The sequence below is a fragment of the Drosophila takahashii genome, chromosome X (assembly GCF_030179915.1).
Source record: "Drosophila takahashii strain IR98-3 E-12201 chromosome X, DtakHiC1v2, whole genome shotgun sequence".
NCBI classification, from domain to species: Eukaryota; Metazoa; Arthropoda; class Insecta; order Diptera; family Drosophilidae; genus Drosophila; species Drosophila takahashii.
Window position 1 is genome coordinate 3,609,520 of NC_091683.1, and position 21,405 is coordinate 3,630,924.

At 36.7% G+C, this 21,405-nt stretch overlaps 2 protein-coding genes across 9 annotated transcripts in view; both read left to right on the forward strand.

Annotated features, from left to right (window-relative positions):
• LOC108056672 (uncharacterized) overlaps window positions 1-21,405 on the forward strand; it is a 94,032-nt gene continuing 72,627 nt past the window's right edge. For 2 of the 8 annotated variants that reach the window (XR_011419691.1, XM_044393491.2), the window contains exon 1: window positions 20,151-20,863. Coding sequence is in view for 1 of the 8 variants with exons in the window: in XM_044393494.2 (XP_044249429.1) it covers window positions 273-330; window positions 11,228-11,611; window positions 12,397-12,459 (505 nt within the window). In the remaining 7 variants the exon portion in view is untranslated. Of the gene's footprint in view, window positions 331-11,227; window positions 11,612-12,396; window positions 12,460-16,814; window positions 16,986-20,144; window positions 20,864-21,405 lie in introns of those variants that run through there. The other 6 variants (XM_044393494.2, XR_011419694.1, XR_011419695.1 and 3 more) reach the window with 6 other exon arrangements.
• On the forward strand, window positions 7,729-9,097 carry LOC108056021 (DDB1- and CUL4-associated factor 12 homolog). Its single transcript, XM_017139628.3, has 2 exons — window positions 7,729-7,828; window positions 7,892-9,097. Exon 2 carries the CDS (start codon window positions 7,907-7,909, stop codon window positions 9,032-9,034), a length of 1,128 nt encoding a protein of 375 aa, XP_016995117.2. The 5' UTR covers window positions 7,729-7,828; window positions 7,892-7,906; the 3' UTR covers window positions 9,035-9,097.

Sequence of the window (21,405 nt, forward strand, 5' to 3'; positions counted from 1 at the left end):
AACTTTGTGCATAGTTTTCGGCTCGGTGCTCGGTGTGTGTAAAACGCTTGGTTTTATTTTTTCCATTTATTTTCTGTTCTGTTCTGTTATTTTGGATTTGTCTAAAACTAATTTTAGCCTTTTTGAATGCAGTCAACTGCGGGCCAAAAACGAAAAAAAAAAACACCTGCAATGTGCGCGCAGTGAATAATTTTTGTATTGTAAAAGGGAGTTTTGCCAGCACATAAAAATAATCGTAAATAAACAGAAAATCAAAAAAGTGTATAGCCAGAATGCCGGAAATACTTGATGCCATGGAAATGGAGGCGCCATCGGATGTTGCGGACATCTGTAAGTTATTATTTTAATTTTAAAAGTGATTGTTAGATAAGAGTACTCGGTTTCAGAATTTAAAGTCCCTATTTTTATATATTCCTTAAAGAATAAAGAATAATCTGTAAAGCTTTAATACTAGCTTTAGTATTATATTTTATAAAAATATTGAGGGTACTTAAACTCTCGGCTTTAGCCATCAATTGTTCTTCCGATTGATTGGGTTCACCCTTCATACTCGTCTAGTATTATCTTTATGGTCTATATTTATCCATTTACTTGGCCAAATGCAAAACAAGGCAAATCGCCAGATAAACAACATTTTGGATGAAAACTCTCGCAGTCAGCGGTTTTAATTTGATTTTGACCAATTGTTTTCGTATTTGTTTGATTTTGAAATGCATCCGAAATGTTGTGTGTTTGCCCACAAAATAAGAGGGAACATTCCCGGCGCGCGAATTTTCCAGTTTTAGTTTGTTTGTCCAGCAATTTCCCCAGACCGGAATGGGATGAGGAATTTATTTAATTTCGCTTTCAAATGCACTTCCATCTATACTTTATGCTGCCGCTGTTTTGCCGACCTGCCACCTGCCAACATCAAAGCGATTTCCAAATTTAAGGAAAAAATAAAGAACAAAAAGGAAGGGAAAGGGAAAAGAGTTTTCGTCGAAGCCCAAGAAGTATGACCACCCATGGCGCCTCGAATGGCCTGCGATTCACATTTGGAAATAGATTCCGAGCCCCGAGAACACAGCATCACATGGCCCCATACCAAACATAATCGCTGCTATATATCCCATATAGTGCGATTATCAAAACTGAATAAATAAATATTTGTTAATGTTAATATCATCCAAAACACCTCAGCGAAACTTTTCCGACCATTAATTGGCCCAGAGCAACATGTGTTCTGGTCCTAAAAAAGCTAACCAAATATTTTATTTGTGCTGAAGAAAAAAGAAGAAAAAATCTAGCGAAAAGAAGAGTCACATTCGCCTATAGTATTTATTTTAAAATTATACATAACACGCCATTTTCAATAAATATAAATATTCAATACCAAGACAAGGGGTTTCCTCAAACTATTTGACTACCACCCACATTTTTCCCGTACAAATTATCCCAAAATTATCAAGAACCCCTTTAAGACCTTTGATGTTTTCCCATTTAATGACTCTCTTCGTTTCATTGGAACGGAACAAGATTTGCTCGATCGAAAACGGAAATCGTCCGAAGAAACCAAATAAAAGAACAGGATTTTTGGGAAAACAATTCGCCAAGTTTTCCCCTGTGCGTATTGTTTATTATCTTAGTCTCGTGCAAAGGGGGGAAATGTGCGGGAAAATGTGATATGTGAAATGTGTTCATTTAACTGTCGGACCGCGCTGTCCAAAGTTTCGATCTCAATCTCGGCCCACAGCTGTTTGATCGATTTGCAATGCTGCAGAAGGTGGAAATGGGGGCAATGACAGATGCAAAAACAAACACTGTGCAGCAAGGAAATTGTTTTTTTTGCCCAGGAGTACGGAAAATGTGCGATGAGGTCACTGTGATTTTCTGGAAGGAAATCTACAAAATCTTTAATTGAATTTTCATTAATTTCAACTACACTAATTTATGTAGTGATTTTCTGTGATTTTCCATCGGTAAAAAACCTGGAAACAATCCGAAAATATTTAATTGAATTTTTTTATAGCCCTATATTTATTTTCTAAGTAATTTATGTTCGATTTTAGCTAAGTTAATAAACTGCAAAATGAGTAATAAATAATTAGATGTTAAACTGACTTCAAAGCCTAACCAAACTAGTCTTGTGTACTTTATTAAATGCCTTGGGAATGTTTGAAAATATTTGTATAGTCAATATTTTGACTACAGAATCTTTATGACTGCGGGGTAAATGAAAATAAATTAAACAGAACTTTCGCCCACGCTTCCATCTTCGAATACCCTTTGTTGCCGATTGAAATCGATGGCCCTCGATGCAATTACCTTTGGGATTGATAACCCGCGGGGTAATAAATCTCACCCGGAATTATGTATATCCGCGAATGTGAATTCGGAGTGACCTTCGTGCGGGACAATTTACGACTGATCGCTGTAGTTTATCCATCAAATTGCAATTGCCAGAAGGCTGGAAACTTGAAAGCCGAAGACCAGAACTAAAACCAGAGATCTAAACAATGTCTGGAACATGTTTCCACTGCAAACACAAACGCAAACGACGATTTTGTTTAGATTGCGTTCCGTTTCTCTCGTCATAAACATATTCCAAAAAAATACCGCGCCGATCCAAAAATCTGATCTTACAAGGCGTTCAAGGCGGGGTATTTATGCATATCATTAATATAAATATTTTTGCTCTGGCTTCTCGTATGCGATTTTATGAGTTTTTGTAAGGATAGTTTTTGGCTGATCATCGCTTTGCTTATGTTTGGTTATAAAACTAATTGTTTACCAAGCTAAATTATAAGAATAATATTATTTTGTTTTTTTCTTAGAAGGTCTGGAAAATGTTATCCGCCTGGCTAAAAAACTTCATATTTCAATTTTTTTTGGCAAACTTGAGACTTAGCGTGAAAGTGTTGGGATTTGTTTGGGGTATACTTTTGGGGTTTGCGAATTTTTAAAAAATTTAGGGTGACGGATTTTTTACCTATATATTTTACAATAATTCACATATTCTCCTATGGTATAACCATATTACAACGAGTCAACAACATTTTCTACAGCCTAAAGGTTGTTAAATTTCAGAAAGGGCATAGGGGAACAAGCCTGGGAAAACTGTCCCAGGCGATATTGCAAAATTTTAGATGAGGATTGGTAGATAGGAACCTAATGGATAAGAATTCCAATTTTCAAATATTTTGATCCGCTGGTTTACGAGTAATCTGCCGCAACTAAAGAACATATCACTTGATGTATCTTCCCTTCGGTGGTTCTTGAGAAAACTTTTTTGATGCCAATAATTTTTGTGTTAACCTTCAAGAATGTCAGCCATTCTTTGGATTTTTACCATTCTTATAAGCTAACAAAAATCGCGATTCAAATTTTCAAAAAATTGGTTCAAGACTTTCCAAGTCTGACAACACCGCCAATTTTTTACAGTTTGTGTGTCCTATAACCATCTACTTCATATAAAATATTCATAATTTTTCGAGTGGTGCAACAGTGTTAAACAAACAAAAAACTGAAGAATTTATTTCTGAGAGGGTAGGAATAGAGTCAATAAAATATATTTGGCTTGTAAATAGTTAGTTCTAAGACCAGAATTATTATCAAAGAGTAAAGTTTTCAATATTATGGGTGAAAAGTGGTCCGAATTATAAAATGTTTGGCATGTATTTGCTTGTAATTGATTTAATAGGGACCCAGTCCCAGTCTAGTCCCCACAGCTTCGAATTTCATATCCTCCCTGGACAGAGATTTCATAAGAAATCTCTTGAGCATGGATGACCAACAAATACTTTAATTATGTGATTCCAAAGAAATCGCGGTCCAAAGAGGATTACTTAATATGCGATTCTTTCGGTACCATCGTTATCAGTGCTGCCATTTTGTCCTTTTTCCGGACAGATCTGTCCTTTTTTAAACTGCCTCAGCCGGAAAAAAATCAAAACATCCCCTATCCGGAAATCTGTCCTTTTTTTTTCTTAACAAACTGAATATTTTTTTTTTTTAAATCCATACTATTTTATTCTTGGTCACATTAAATAAACCTTTGAGTATCGTTCGATAGTTCTGTAAAGCTATCGGTGGATTGTTTGGTGCTGTAGTATGGTCACACTACTATTGTAGCGTCCCTGTTTTCGTCGACTTTCAAGATGCCTAAAGAAATCTACAAACAAAAGTTTCGGGAATCGTGGCTCAATCAAGCAGAGTTTAAGAATTGGATGTGTCGAGATCCCAAAGACTCCACAAAGGCATACTGCACATATTGCAAATGCAGCCTGAATTCCAAAGTTGATCAAATTCGTGCGCACATGATTACAAAAAAACATGTGCAAAACGCTTTACCTTTTGCGCAGTCTAATAAGATTAATTTTCAACCAAAGCCGAAAGACGATGTTTGTGTGCAGGAGGCGGCGTTATCAATGTATATAGCTCAACATAGTTCTATTGAACCAGTTGGGCATTTAACTGATATATGCCAACATCATTTTGGCGCCGCTCTTATTCAATTGCGCCGCACAAAATGCACCAATATAATAAAACACGTTCTAGCACCTCATTTCCAAGAGGATTTGCGAAACGACATTGGAAATTCAAAATATAGTTTGTTGATTGATGAATCTACAGATATAAGCATAACAAAACTTCTCGGTAAGACAAAAGCCATTGCTTCTTAGAACTTTTTTTTAATATGTATAACTTTTTAGGTGTTGCTGTAATTTATTACAGTGTTGAGCACAAAAAAATTGTGTCAACATTTTTGACTTTAATTTCAATTGAAAATGGAACTGCTTCATGCATCACCGAATGCCTGCGTGCGGAATTGCTGGACCTGAAACTACCATTAAAAAACCTTATAGGCATCGGAACAGACAACGCAAATGTCATGATTGGCAAGAAAAGAGGGGTCTACGCCGAACTCAAAAAGGAGGTTCCAAATTTAATGTTAATAAAGTGTGTGTGTCACTCCGTGCAATTAGCTGTAAACGCTGCTTGCAAGCAAACATTGCCTCAAACTCTTGAGTTTCTAGTGAGCGAGACTTACGCGTGGTTTTGTAAGAGCTCCAGCAGGCAAATTTCTTATAAGAATCTATACGAAAGTCTTAACAACGATGAGGTAAAACCTTAAATGATATGGGTAGTAAAATTTATATATGTTTTAACACTCCAATGTGTATCTTTTTCAGATAACTAATAAGTCCTCGTTTTAGTACTAATTACCTATTAATAACTTTGGATATGAAGTGTGTGTTTGTCCCAGTAGTCAATTGAATATATTATTTACTTATAATTAATAAGAAAATATTGTATTTTATAAAGGCTCCACTAAAAATCCCTAGAGTCTGTGATACTAGGTGGCTATCAATTGAGTGTGCAGTTAAGAGAATTCTACAACAATGGAATGAGTTAAAAACACATTTTAACCATGCTGCTTTGAATGAAAATTGTCATAAGGCCGAAATTTTACGAGATTTATACAATGACGAAGAAAATTTAGCATATCTGGTGTTCCTTAGGCCTATTTTGGAAGATATGCAGAGGATAAATAAAAGTTTTCAAAGCCGCGACTCTAACCCGACAAAACTTCTGAGGGATCTCATTTTTGGAATCAATACCTTAAAACAAAAAGTTATAGCTCCAGATGTCGATGTCGATATTTTCAAAGATGATTTCCCCCGCTTTGTAAACCGGAACCTATACTTAGGCTACGAGTTTGAATCAAAAGTTCAAGAACTTAAAGATTCGAAATATCGCATTCGTACCAAATGCATCGATTTTGTTATATGCCTTATACATCAACTCATTCAAAGGTAAAATTGTATTTTTTCATAATTAGTTTCACTAATTTTGCTTTTCACATTAGATTGCCGGAAAATTTTGCAATTTTGCAAAATATAGATTTGTTTTCTGTGGAAAACGTATTAAAAGCGCACAAGCCTTGCATTTCCAGTATTCTTGAAGTATTCCAAATTAAAAGCAGTGAAATTGATAAAATTATATTACAATATAATAATATCAACCTCATAAAGTGGGAGCATATTCAGAATACCGTTCAATTCTGGGCCGAGGTATTGAATTACAAGGACGCAGCAGGAAACGACCAATTTTTTGAGTTGGCGAACATTGCAATTAATTTGTTAACACTGCCGTGGTCTAATGCTGAGGTGGAGAGAGTTTTCAGTCAGGTATCTCTGGTGAAGACCAAGTTGCGAAATTCAATGCAAACGGAAACTCTTAACGCAATTCTTGTAATAAGGTATATTTGTAATTATCTTTTACCACATTTATTATAATTGTAATTATTTTATGTTAAAAGATTTGGCCTACGACGACACGGATCATGCTGCCACAATTACAATATACCTAATAAGTACCTTAAAATGATTGGTACCAAAGCTGCATACTCCGAAGAGGCAACCGAGGATGACGAAATTATTGATTCTGCCATTAAACTAATCTAATTTCTGTGCTATAAATTAATAATTTCAATACTTTAACATAAGAAAACATTAAATTTTGTAATGATTAACTTTTATCCGTTTTTTTGTCCTTTTTTTCCCGGTTTTTCTTGGCTGATCTGTCCTTTTTTTTAAGCTGAGCGATGGCAGCACTGATCGTTATTCTAAAAAGCAAGATAGTAATTTGAAAGCTTTAATATGCGGAGCACGATAACAATTTGTTAACAAATTCGCGCAATAACAACGGTGCCGAAATCTCGCATATCCTCTTTGGACCGCGATTTCTTTAGAATCACATAAATAAAGTATTTGTTGGTCATCCATGCTCAAGAGATTTCTTAAGAAATCTCTGTCCAGGGAGGATATGAAATTCGAAGCTGTGGGGACTAGACTGGGACTGGGTCCCTATTAAATCAATTACAAGCAAATACATGCCAAACATTTTATAATTCGGACCACTTTTCACCCATAATATTGAAAACTTTACTCTTTGATAATAATTCTGGTATTAGAACTAACTATTTACAAGCCAAATATATTTTATTGACTCTATTCCTACCCTCTCAGAAATAAATTCTTCAGTTTTTTGTTTGTTTAACACTGTTGCACCACTCGAAAAATTATGAATATTTTATATGAAGTAGATGGTTATAGGACACACAAACTGTAAAAAATTGGCGGTGTTGTCAGACTTGGAAAGTCTTGAACCAATTTTTTGAAAATTTGAATCGCGATTTTTGTTAGCTTATAAGAATGGTAAAAATCCAAAGAATGGCTGACATTCTTGAAGGTTAACACAAAAATTATTGGCATCAAAAAAGTTTTCTCAAGAACCACCGAAGGGAAGATACATCAAGTGATATGTTCTTTAGTTGCGGCAGATTACTCGTAAACCAGCGGATCAAAATATTTGAAAATTGGAATTCTTATCCATTAGGTTCCTATCTACCAATCCTCATCTAAAATTTTGCAATATCGCCTGGGGCAGTTTTCCCAGGCTTGTTCCCCTATGCCCTTTATGAAAGTTGACTTTGTGTGGAACAGCTGATTAACAGCTGAACAAAATTCAACAATTCAAAAGTTTAGGGAACACCCTCTTTAATTTCCAAATATATTGAGAACTGGGTTTTATTGTTAACAGCTGTTGTTTAGGTTCCCAGTAGAATTGGAATTTTAGAACAAACTTTCGAACCTACTTGAATATTATATTTGTATTTATCAAAGGAGGCATTTCCGCTCCGGCTTTATAAAGTAGGCAGTTGTACTCGTGGCCAAATCAGAAAAAAATTGAATCAAGTTAGCCTTGTTGAGAAATGTCAAACGAACGAGAAACCTGACCCCCCTCAGCTCGGTAAATATTCAGTACAGTTCAACGAGTCGTACAGGTAACATCAAATTTGTCTAAAAATAAATATTTTTTTTTAGTTTTTAAAAACGAAAAATTTTAGGAACTTTCTATCGGTATGGATGACTGGATGCTTAAAACTGTCCGCGACAGGGGACGCCCAGACACGTCCCTCAACATCGCAGACTACATCCGCAGCCGGGAAAGCGGCCTCCGCGATCGGCGCAGTGTAAACTTCGATTACGCCAGCCGCTATGTCCTAACCAAGGACATGTTGCGCGAAACGCCGATCGGCCTGCCCGACGCCACCAACGGGATCCTTTGCTCGAAGTGGCTGGACAGCCGAAAGGTGGTCTGCGGCACGAAGTCCAATCAAATGCTAGTCTACGACGTGAAAACGCGGCGGTTGGAGGAAATACCCACGATGTTCAGGGATCCGGAGGACAAGGTTGGTCTGCAGGTTATCGAATTGTCGCCCAGCCGCAGCTATCTGGCCACCACTGCACGCAATTCCTTGGACATTGCAGTGTACCGGCTGCCAACGTTGGACCCTGTATACTTGGGCGAGGGCGGGCACCGCAAGACAATAAGGGGCATGGCCTGGCTGGATGACCAGTTCCTGGTCTCCGGCTCCTTCGATTCCGGCATCGTGTTGTGGCGCATCAAGGAGGAGTTCCCGGATAGTGCCTTGGCCACAATCAATCCGCTCAATGTCATGACGGTAAGCAATGACCAGGGGATCCGTTCCGTTTGCTTCAACAAGAAGTTCAACGAGATCGCCGCCGTCTCGCCAAACAAATGCATGCACATCTTCAACGCGGATATTTTCGAGCAGACGCTCTCCGGCAAACTGCCAAGCTCCCAGTACAATACGCACATTGCCTGCCACAGCGACGGTCTGTATGCCGTACGTTCTATGGACACTGCTATCCTGCTGGTCACGCGGACGCTCCAGACCATCAAGGAGATCAGCTTCGAATCCTACGACGGCAATTATATGTCCATATCATTCGAGGGCAACCTCATGACCGTTGGCACCAGTGGGGGCATGCTAAATTTCTACGACATCCGAGCTGGAAAATTTTTGGAGAACAGTGTGAGGTGCAGCCCCAAACTGGACCACTACCGGGATATGAACTGGAAGTTCTCCGTCTTCACCCACTGCTACGACAGCACCAGGATGCGAATCTTCACAGCGGGCAGACTACGGTGCAACTTGAAGGGCTATGCGGCCGTTTGGCAATAAATAAGCAGAGGATGCGATACACACAATGCAAATAAAGGAATACTAATTTAAAGACAATGCAGCAAAAAAAAATAGTGGTATTTTCGTGATCTTCGTGGCTTCAACACTGACACAATTTGCCATCAATTGCTGTGGAGCATTTTGGCTGTAAACTAGTCCCATCTAGGTGCTATTTTTATATAATTGACAACATACAAAATGTGTTAGCTTGTTTATTGTTTTCTGTCCAACTCTTAATGGGGCGCAAATTTACGATCCCCTGTGCTTCGTGCCAATAATCATAATAACAATTATTCTAATTGCATTTGGCATTTGCATTTGCAAGATCTGGAGGCACAATTAACGACTCTCGACTCTCGAAATAGTGCATTAAAAGACCACAGAAATGCAATTAATTGAGTGGGTTTCATGGCAAATAAACCAATCTTATTTATGATTTCAGTGAATCGAATTTGTAGTTGAGTAGTATGAATATGTACGTAAATTCCAGGGTAAAGACATTTCCTTTTAGTTATTTATTTTCTTTTTGGCCACGCCCAGCCTGTTGAATCTGGCCATTGTGGCCATCGTGTGCGACATTTGTTGGCACTTGGGCCTCAGTTCGAAATATGCAACAAATAAACACGACCGACGACACCGAGATCGTCGAAGGAGCAACCAAACCTCACCATTCCACTCAGATACCCAGATACTCAGATGAGCCAGCTGCAGTTGGCCATGAGCCAGAAATTAGCCAGCCATGCAAAGGCGACAGGGGCGTTGTCACTAAAGGGGGGCTTAGGAGTCCTGCCATTTTTAGTCAGAAAAAATTTGGTATTTATTATTAATAGAAATTAATTCAGAATGAATTTTTATTGATTTTATTTTAATTTTGTAAAATAATTAAATTAGAGGCGCTGTCACTGAAATAAGGCTTATGAGTCCTGCATTTTTATTCAGAAAAAAATTATAAGAACTTCTTCATAAATTGTATGGTATTTATTTTTTGATTTGGTAAAATTTGATAATAATAAATGAATACGAAATTTTATTTTATTTATTGTCAATTTTTGTAAAATAATTAATTTTCATTACTTAACGTTCACAAAGTTTTTGGAATACTTGCACCATATCTCCGCCCCCTTCCAGCGACTATGTCTTTCTAGTTTTCCTGAGCACCCAAAAAGCTCGAAGTGGCTGTGTGTTTTTCTCACTTGCAAACCCAAAGTCCCCGTAACTTCCCATTTACCCCGATCCAAGTGCAGCTGCCTTGCAACTTGAAAATAGCTAAGCAGCTGGCAGGGCAAATAAATCAAATGAATTGCATTTGAGGCAAATGGAAAAGGGCTGTCCAAGCTGTTGAGATGATAAGTGAGTGAGTGAAGTTGAGATTCGTTTTGGGTATTCGTATTTGTTGAACACTTTTGCTTTCGCTTTCGCTTGCTAGTGTGCTGTGCAACACTTAATTAGCTGGCAGCTCTTTGATTGATTGATTTTCCACGCAGAGTGCGACTATTATTTATGTGATGCGACCCACAACCCACATTTGCAAAAGTTAACTTACTTATTGAAACATTTTTCGAACAGACTCCTGACATTTTGTGCCCCATTTGCAAGCACTCTTTTTCAATTTGTCCAACACTGGCGCTCAAATTGCATTTTGTTCCGCATTTTGCAGCACTCAAATGCATTTGCAGCGGCAACACAAATTCGATTCCATTGACAGGTACATGACAGCCATCGTGAGGCGGTGGGAAAATGCCACCCATCCACTGGCCAACCTTGAATGCATTTCCCCCGCCGCTGGAGCATTCATAGAAATGATTTACGAGATGATGTGTGCGAATGAAGAAAGGGAGAAGTAAAAGCGTAGAAAAATTTGTCAAACACTCATATCCCGCTGGCATTTACAGTTCGAAAATGTACTCTTTTTTTAAGATCAAATAATAAATATATAGATTAATTGGTTAAATCATCTATCTATATTTTATTTATAGAAACATTGTAATTTATTTGACAATTATATACAAACTTTTATAAAATATTAATAATATATAAGAAACGCAATAGTTATGTTAAATATTATTCAAAATAAAAGTACGTTCTTTCTGTTTCTAAATAAATATTTACTTGTCGTTGGGTTTTATCATATTTTTTATTTATTTAATTTGTATTTCTGTTAAATATTAATTATTATATGAAATTTTGTTTCAGCCGCAAGGGAGCCAACCGTCAACGTGATAACCATCATCAGTACCAGCAATATAAATAATAATAATAATAATAATAGCAATAGTGCCACCAATAATAACCACCATAACAACGGTGGTCAACCGGAAACGGAAATTGGGGCTGTGGAATTGCAGCCACAACAACAACAACAACAACAACTGCAATTGCAGCCGGCGTCGAATTTCGTGGCCATTCCATTATTGGAACGACGGCGTCGCAGTCGCAGCCACAGTCGCAGCCATTGCCGCATTGCGCCATTGGCGCCGATCATCTGCATCCAGAACGGATCCTCGCACCCGGAGGACCTCGTCCGCCTGTCCCGCTCGCGATCCTGCCTGCTGCGCGTTCGCAGGACCCTCGCCAAACGTGAGTAGTGGCTAAAGAGAATGTATATTTATTAATAGGAATTCGTGGGGTTTATGTCATTCATATCCCAATTTTAAGACCCAAAAACGTTACTTATTTTAATTATTTTTATATATTTTTTTAATAGCCAAAAATGATTTACAAAAATATCAAAAATATCTTAATTTTATGACAAAAAGTTTCTTATTTTAAAACATTTTTGATTTATTTTTTTTTTAAACATAAAACAAACTCAAAAATTTTTTTTTAAAAACTGTACTTTGAAAGAAAGTAAAATTTACTTGTAATATTTTAAAAATTTTTTATATTTTTCTAAACAAAAAAAAAAGTAACACATATTGAGTGGCTATTAAATAAACACATAAATTATTTTTAATTATATATTTTTTTCACAATTGGTTGCTTTTACAGAATTCTGAAATCTGAACTTTATACTTTAAATTGACAGTTCATTTATTTCGTTCCACCCAAAAAAAAAATCTGTATTTATATTGCCCAAAAACTGCACTTCCATTTAAGCCTTTTAACGTCTATTTTCATTTGCCTCAATCTCCGCCAGCTTCACTTCGATTTCCCCGCTTTCCCGCCGCCATTTTCCTCCGCTTGCCCTCAGCTTGACTCTGTGTCAGCAATTTTAATTGAATTGCTGTGATTTCCCTCGTTTTGTTAGTGTTGTCCACGGGGTTGTTGTTGTTGTTAACCCTTTGGCCGCCGCTCTTAAATCGTTTTCTTGTTTTTTCACCCAGTTTTTTGTCATCCTCTTTTTTTTTGATTTCTCTCCACAGTTTTTGGCAAAATCATGGGCAGCAATAATCCCAGCGAAGCGGATCGATATGACTATTATGACTGTGAGTAAAATGCAAACTCATTTCCATATCATATTTTTCTTACCTATTTCTCCTTTTTCGCTCGTTATCGTACGTTATATATATTTTTTTATTTTTAAGTATTTTCTTTGTTTCGCTGTGTGAAATATAAAATGGAAATCTGTTAGTCATTAAACATCAAGTGCGCAATTGACGGGGAGATAAACGAATACCTGTTCCATACAAAATAAATATTCCCTTTATGGTGTAGGTTGGCTGATTTAAATATTTATATTTTTTAATTCACCACGCGGGGTATATGGAATTTATAATTAACCTTTTGGGAAAACAAATAAAAATCACTTTTGTCTGAAATTCAAGAATGGGTCAATAAATTGTTCTTATTCGAGTCGGTGATTAATTATGGTTATTTAATGTGAATTAAACTGATTGATTATTTTGTAATTAATCTTTAATCCTGTGTTGGTGGGTTAATGCTATTGACTGGGAATATATATATAAATATATATAAAACTCATAACCAATAACTCATAAACTCACAGTAGAAAGATTTAAACCTTTCATAGCCTAAAATTGGCTTAAGAGACCTTTAATTGGTAAATCCCAGCGAGTAATTAATAGTGAACTAATTAGTTTACTTCGGTTCGATTAAACACTTTGCAACCACAGTCGCCTTTGAGTTCCGGAATCTTGGGATATATGACTTTGTCGGCCACAATCAAAGCGGTTTTATTGATTAATTTCCGGTTAAGCGGGCTCTTCAACATTTGTCACCGCCCGCAAAAGTATACAATAGATTCGAGTACGAGTTCGAGTTCTGCTCAAGTCCTCAAGTGGAAAATCGGTAAAGGAAAATCTGGGTAGATTTTCTGCGTCCTTCTGTGGCGGGCTTTCACTGTGGTTTGCCTTCAGTGCGGTTTCGGCGCTCGATGGATTTTATCAAGCATACGCCCGAGTGGCAAAGGGAACCAAATTGGTTTCGCATGTGCAGATAAAGTGGTAAAACAATCAAATATATACAGTCGACGAATGTTTTAACTTTTATGCAAGGGTACTGAAATTTTTGGATTTCCTAAAACTTTATTTATAATGTAAATTTATTAATCACATTTATTTTTGAAATGACCTTGACTTGCTTTAAAAAATAGATACTATTTTAAAAATGTATTATACAAAATGTAAGTCAAATAAAATGTAGTTGTTGTAAATGATTCAATATATAATAAGTATTAGCATACTTTTAGATTGTTTGCTGCGAAGGAAAAGCATTAATCCATCATAATATTTACTTCTTTTCGATTCTTTTCGCATCATGTCTCTCTTTGTGGCTTCTTCCTTTCGTTGCCTTCTTGGTGCCTCCGTTTTCATCTCATTTTCTTGTGTGCCTGTGTGCGTGCCAGTGTGCGTGAGTATCTGTGTGTGTGGCACTTCAAATTGCGGCAAGTGAAAGCTATAGCAGAAAATCAATAAGACACCAGAGACACTGACTGCGGAGGAGTCGGAAAACACTGGAGAATTCGGTGCACAGCGGCAAAAATATATCGAGTTATTTAAATCGTTTTGCGGAAAATGGGAAAAATTGTTCTAAAGCTTAGTTATGATCTTAACAATTATTAAATATTTTTAAAGGTAATATAAATATATATATTACAAATATTTTTAAATGTAATATAAATACATATTACAAGTATTTAGTAATTCTTTTCTTTAAATGACAGGTAACCGCGAAATTCTATTGCATATTCAATAAACGCTCTTTTTATTCATACCACACTTTAATTTTACTTGGTAATTTTTAGTAGTGTAGAAAAGGGGGCTGGTTATTTAGGGATAGGGCGGGATCTAGGGGCCTGGAACAACGAATGCTTGCACGGGGTGGTTTCCCAGGGCATAAGTAGTATTTATGTTGGTATCTAAATATCTACACTCATCTGTCAAATATCACGTTTCCTGTTTACACTTCTGCTGCCTTCAATATGCCCTGGGATTCCCCTTTCCAGCCCCTATTCCCTTGTAGCCACGCCCCTTCGACGCCCCCTTTTACCACCTTGTTCTTGTTTCAGTTCTGTGTTTGTATTTGGCATGTTGAGTGTTGAGTGGCATTTGCCATTCTTGGTCTCACTCTTGCTTTTCCTGGTAGTTTTTTTACCACTGCCAAATTCAAACAGAAAAGCACCAGCTGAGCAACAACAACGAATGAAATAAAAAACAAGAAAGGAAGCTAGCTTCGGCCAGCCGAAGCTTATATACCCTTGCAGATCATTCCTATTAATTAACAAATCGCAAAAATGTTCAATTTTCTAATATTTCTCATTAATTTTCCGATCGTTTCTATGCCAGCTATATGATATAGTCGTCCGATTTTGATCAAATTAAAATTGAAATTCAGAAATATTTAAAAAGAGTTATATCCTAGAGTAGAAGATAATACAATAAAAACCAAAGAAGCTAGAATTTATTTCCTATTACTTTTCCATTAATTTTCCGATCGTTCCTATGGCAGCTATATGATATAGTAGTCCGATTTTTAAAATAATTAATTCGAAATTCAGAAATATTTAAAAAATAACATCTCCAAAAGTAGAAGGTAATATTTCAAAAAACACCGAAGCTAAAATTTTTTAAAGTTTTTTTCTTCCGATCCTTCCTATGGGAGCTATAAGATATAGTTGTCCGATCCGGTCGGCTCCGACATATATACTACCTGCAATAGAAAGAAGACTTTTGCGAAAGTTTCGTCCCGATAGCTCAAAAACTGAGAGACTAGTTTGCGTAGAAACAGACAGACGGACAGACGGACAGACGGACAGACGGTCAGACGGACAGACGGACAGACGGACAGACGGACATGGCTAGATCGACTCGTCTTGTGATGCTGATCAAGAATATATATACTTTATGGGGTCGGAAACGTCTCCTTCACTGCGTTGCAAACTTCTGACTGAAATCATAATACCCTCTGCAAGGGTATAAACAACAAGCAAAAATAAGTACAACATGTATATTATTTCAATGAAATTTACTCAGCTTACTTTGCATTCGAAACTAATTTTAAAAATCTCTTGAAATAGTAACCAATAAGTGGTGTTTTACTAAAATTAAAGCAAAAAGACTAGAACCCTCTTGAAAAAAATATTACAAAACAACAAAATCATTTATATAAAAAAAATAAATTAATTTTCTCGAAATTAAATATTAAGAGAATTTCCTTTTGTGAAAAATAGTATCATTTTGGGGCTAAACTTTATTTTTGGCATTTGAAGAGGGTCAGGACTTTGAAAATAAGAGGGAATGGAAAATTGTCCCACTTTTGTGCCTGTGCAAACATATGGCTCCTTGTTTTCGTATGCTCACTTCAGCTGCTGCCTTCGACTGTCAAAATATCCAAATGGCATTTGGCAAATTCGCATGTACATGAGCTACCGATGATAGCGTTCGATGGTAGCCGAATCAATTGCAATCGGTATTTCGGAGACCAGCTGGGGAATTATAAACCATTCAAGTGCCCCCCTGTCTCTTATTTTCTGCACACGAATCAATTAAGTGCCAAGTAATTTGCTGTAAATACTCCAGAGAAACACGAGGCGAAGTGACAGGAGAGGGAGCCTAACTGTCGAATTGAGAAGCGCAGAGGAAGGCAGGTAACCGATAATTTATTTTGTATATTTTAGCTTGGTTATTGAGTATTTATTCTGTATATTTTTTTTGTGTGGGTAATTGTGTGTTTATCCTGTATGTTATAGATACCGATGTGGTTTCTAAAAATAAAAAGTAATCAATGGATATAAAATGGAATCTTTACTTTCGAAATGAAACGACGAGTTGGCATATTTTTTTATAAATATTTTTATAAAATACTTACAAAATTTTCGAACTATTTCCGAATTCTCAGAACCAAAAGGCTTAAGCATTATTAATAAATTATCATATTTTTGCCGATTCAATTGTTTTATTGGCAACAGCTGGCCCAGCTACGAAAGTCGAACTTTTTTTGGCACCCCGACAATGGAATAATGAGTGCTTTACTACCTACCCCAAGCCAATCCGCGAAATGCCAGCTCCCAGCTCCCTGCTTTTTTCGGCCGAGTTGCTAAGCAACAGGTAGGCCCACATTTTGGCCAAGGAAAACGAGACGAAAACGAGTGAGATGCTCTCTCTTTAGCCAAATAGAAAATCGGCCCAGATGAAAACCAGCCGAACCGAACCTTCAGATTCGCTTTCGTTTGCTGCGTCACAAGGGAAATTCCGTGCGCCCTGAGAATTTCCCAGCGCGCCACAGAAGTTCTCGCATGCGAGTTCGGTCGGAAAAGCGGGAAAATGCCACCCGCTCTCCTTTCGCAGCGCTTCGACTCACTTCGTTTCGCTTCTCGCCTTTCGGCATCGTCCATCGCATTTTCTGATTCTGATTTCAGTTCTCGTTCAGCTTTGCCGACGGCACGACGTGCTCCACTAGCCAAAAAAACTAGAAAAACCAGGGGGAGAATTTCTCGTCGTCTTGGCATTTGGCGCGGGTCAAAAAACCAAATTTAAAAGACATTTTCAAAATTGTAAAAAAAAACAAAACAAAAAAAACATACAAAAAATATTGAACAATTCCTTGGTGTGAGTTTTGGTTATCCTCTTTTTTTTCGGTGATCAAATGTAAATCAAAATTTCATTGGAAAAGTTCTGATGTATTTTTTTTGAGTGCTTAAAACATTTATCCCAAATAACACGAATGAATGCGTAGTTTATAAAATACCCTATAAAAAAGTCGTTTTAAAAAGCACTAAAAATAATCTTAAATTTTGATAAAAAGGCCATAAGAATTTCCTAGAATATTTTTCGTAAAATGCTTGGAAATCGTTTCCAGTGTCTGTGAAAATTATTAAATTTATTTAAATATTCCAGAAAATACATTTAAATGTATGCAATATTTATTTAATGCTCCTCTTTAGTTCATTTATAGTAAGACACATTTTTTAAGCGATTTGGAAGCCTTGAAAGTTTTATGGAAAGTTTCTAGATTTATTTATTGACTAAAGGTTTCTGTTCATTGCGACTACAAAGTATTAAACATTAAATTATTGACTTTGAAGTGCTTCAAGAATCTTCTGAAGAGTTTATGAAATTTGTGCGAAATAATTACCCGTAAAATACGGTTTCAAAACAAATTTGAAAGAAAGGACATGTTTTAATAAGTGCTCTAAAATGAAAGATTTTTGATATTCTGTAATCATTTTTTTTCTTTTTATAATCATGTTTAATTGTGCCTAAAAACAAGTTTGATTTTTTGCTGTTTTCAAGATCCGTAAACGATCCTATTACTTAATTATAAACACGCTTAATCGCGTACCAAAAACAAACCCTTTTCATGTAGTTTGATGGCAAATTAAATAGTGTAAGCCTATTCAGCAGCCAAATCGGCTTAGCACCTGGCCGCAATCAGACAGCATCGCCTGATTCTGATGGGAATGGACCATGGCTCAATCCGCTTGCTGTTTGCCCTCGGAATGAAACCATTTGGGCTTAAAGTGTTCATTCCCCGAATGTTTGAGTCGCACCTCAGCGCTTTTCCACCTTCCCCCTCCCCCTGATTTTTCCTCGATTTTCCCAGCATCGCTGCATGTGTGTGTGTGCTCCCCGGCGATTTGCTTTGTTCGACAAACAAAAAACTAAGCCTGTGCCTGTGCCAAATTAATTACAAATGCTTGCCGGGCATTCTGCCATTAGGGCATTCAAAGGATTAGCTCGGAATATACCCTGTAATTGAGCGTTGTGTCTAGGCGAAATTGGCTACTATGTCTCAATAAAAATTTGGGGCTTTAAGGTACTGACAAAAATCAAGCGTATCACGATTGGCATTCATTAATTTGAAAGTATGAAGTGAGGTTATTAAATTTGTGATTTATTTATTACATTAAGTCCGAATAATAGAATGATTTAAAGCCCATAGAAATATCGAATGCCACAAAATAAAGAGCAGTCTCCGAAATACGGAAGTTTCAGACCCAGCTAATACCTTATATTTTGAAGCGATTTATTTATTAAAGTAAACCCGAATAATAATAATAATTTATTATTTGGCAAACCCAAACTAAAATCTTGAAAAAAATATCCAAAAAATCTTCAATTAAGAAGCAGTCTCAGAAATACTGAAATTTCAGACCAAGCTCACACCCTATAAAAGTGGTACTCGCCTAGCACTTTGCCAACTCCCGAAAGTATGCAATGGCATTCCCATAAAACGGAATTTCTTTTCCCATAAAAACTGGCTGCCACACGCGCCAGCCACGCCCCCCAGTCCCCCGGCCGCCCCCAAAAGCATTTCTAATTGTCTCCGCATGGGTTGTCCCTTAACCCCCTCCGCCCCCGCCCCCGCCCCCTCCCAGCCCTTAACCCCACACTGGCCCACGCCATTGCTGTTCACTTGTTAAATATTTAAGCTGCTTGGGCGCTTTAGTTTCAATTTTTAATTAAAAAACAAAACAAAGCCGAAAACGAAAGCGAAAATATATAAATTCAAGAAAAGGTAAAGGCGGAATAAATTCCAAAAAAACGTAAAAAAAAACAGGAAAAAGGATACACCGTTTGAAGCACTTAATTGCATTTGGTGTGTTTAACTTGCAGCTGCCGTCGCATAATTATAAAAATGTTGCTCATACGCCGTGTGTGCGCTGGAGCATTTTAAGCGCATTTCATTTGGCCTGCATCTGCAGCGCCGGGGGAAACGCAAAAGCGCAGCCTTTTTTCGGGCATTAGAAATATTACACATACGCCGCTTGGGCCGCAGCTGCGGTGCGAATTGCGATCCGCAAATGTCTGCGAATTGCGCAAATGCTGCGAAATATTTATGAAAATTGCTGCATTAAAGGCAGTGCCCAAGGAATGCGAGATATTATGCGATAAAGTCCAGCTTAATTGGTGGTATTTCCGAGTGCCTTTTTTGTTAACGACACTAAAGGAAGATTTTAAATAGTTTATATAGTGAAGAACATTTTAAAAATATTTTAAACTGTCTAGAAGTTTTTAATTTGTATTTAAGAAGATAATATACACATTTTAAATATTATTTTAGACTTTAATCAAGTAGTTTGCAGACTCAGGCTTTCCATCATCGCGAATGGCTGTCCAGTTGCCCTTGGCTTTTCATCTGTCGGTTTTCCTTTTCCCTTCGCTTTAGTTTTTTCATTTTCCTTTCGCCATTGAGTGTCGCTCAGCTTTCGAATGAAGCTAATGCAAATCTGATTGGCTCAAAGAAGAGAGATTTGCTGTTGAATCAAAGGCTCAAAACCCATTTGGGCAAGAGGAAAAGTTTTCCAAAAAAAATATTCGAGGAAAACTTGTCAAAGAGTGTGGGAATGAAAAAAATGGGAAATGCGCTGCTCTCACTGTTCATGTAATCGATAAACATTATTTGTTGATTTTCGTAATGTGTTTAAAGCGTCATACAAAATCACAAATCAGCCAGCGAATAGCCGAAATGAAAATATATAGACAGAGAGAGCGACACTCATTCACTTCTGTTCGATTTTCATTCATGAGCATTCATTTTGTTTAGCATTTTGGGCCGTTTTTCATCGTTTTTATGGCATAAACAAAAGGCTTTTTCGTTTGAAAAATGCATTGGCCCGAAACTAAACGAAATAAAATGAGAATTGCTTTGATTATTCTTAGCGCTTGTAATTTGCGTGTAATTCACTTTTGGCCACCAACATTCGGCTGGGATTTATGTGCATAAATATTTGCCAGCACCTTCAGGCGGTTATTGTTATTATTATTACAGTCTCGGGTTTTTAGTTTTTAGTTTTAAGATCGATGCTGGCGACGACAGCCGCTAAGCAGGCAGATTTTTAATATTCTGGGAATTGTATCTTTTTTGTTTAGCCTTCTGACATTCGAGATGTTTTTATGTTTAATATTTTTTATTAATTGTTTACCCATACACCAGAGATACAAATGTTATACCATGTTTACACTTGTTTTTAATAGCTGCATTAAATTATTGTTACTATCCCTTTTGTGTTGTTATTGTTTCCAAATATATTTCCTTTGTTCTCCCGACTAAATAAATCATAAATGGCAGTTTAAACAAAACGACGAAGGCAATGAATAAATGTTTGAGCCAAAATTAATTATGAAATAAATTTAATAATTTACGCCTGACATGCATTTTTGTGGCATAAATCATAGATGCACTGAGAAAAAATACAAAAACAATGTGAAAAAAGAAGAAAAATAAGAAAAGAAATCTACGGGAAAATACTTAAATATATATAGATCCATAAACAAACCGATTTATATATATTCGAGTCGGGGGTATTTGATTGATTTGTGGCAACTATCAAACAACAAACCAAAAAACAACCCAACAGCAAGTCAACAAAAACAACAACAACAGCAGCAAGAACTACAGCAAGAACAAGAACAACAACAACGACTGCGGGTGAGTAGCCAAATAAATAAATAATTAATGAAACTGTGCGCAGCACACAAACAACAAAGAAAACAAACAACTGAGAAAAAAGCCACGAAGGAAAATTCCAGCAGCAAGTGCATAAAATTGCTCAACATATATACACACACTGGCACACTAGCATTGCATTAATCACCACTAAAAAATCAACAATCAACAATAACAACAACATCGTCCTTCGCTTTGATTTATTTATCTATTTTTTGTACTATTATTTTATTTTTTTAACTGGCTGCAAAAGTATTCGCAACTTTGTGACATGGCAAATATTTGTTTTGTAAGAATGAGAGGGCCCACCGACGCGTCGGCCCACCCACAACCATTTTCCAGGGAAATGCGGAAAATTCGATCGGAAAACGATTTAAAACCAAACTCGAAATTCATTTAAATTCATTGCACTCGCCTTTGTGGCAATTTAAATGGAATTTACAAATAATAAAGCCGGCTGCAAAAGCTTAAGCTAAATTAATTTGTCTCTACTCTAGAAAAAAGCATTTGCTATTTATTCATGC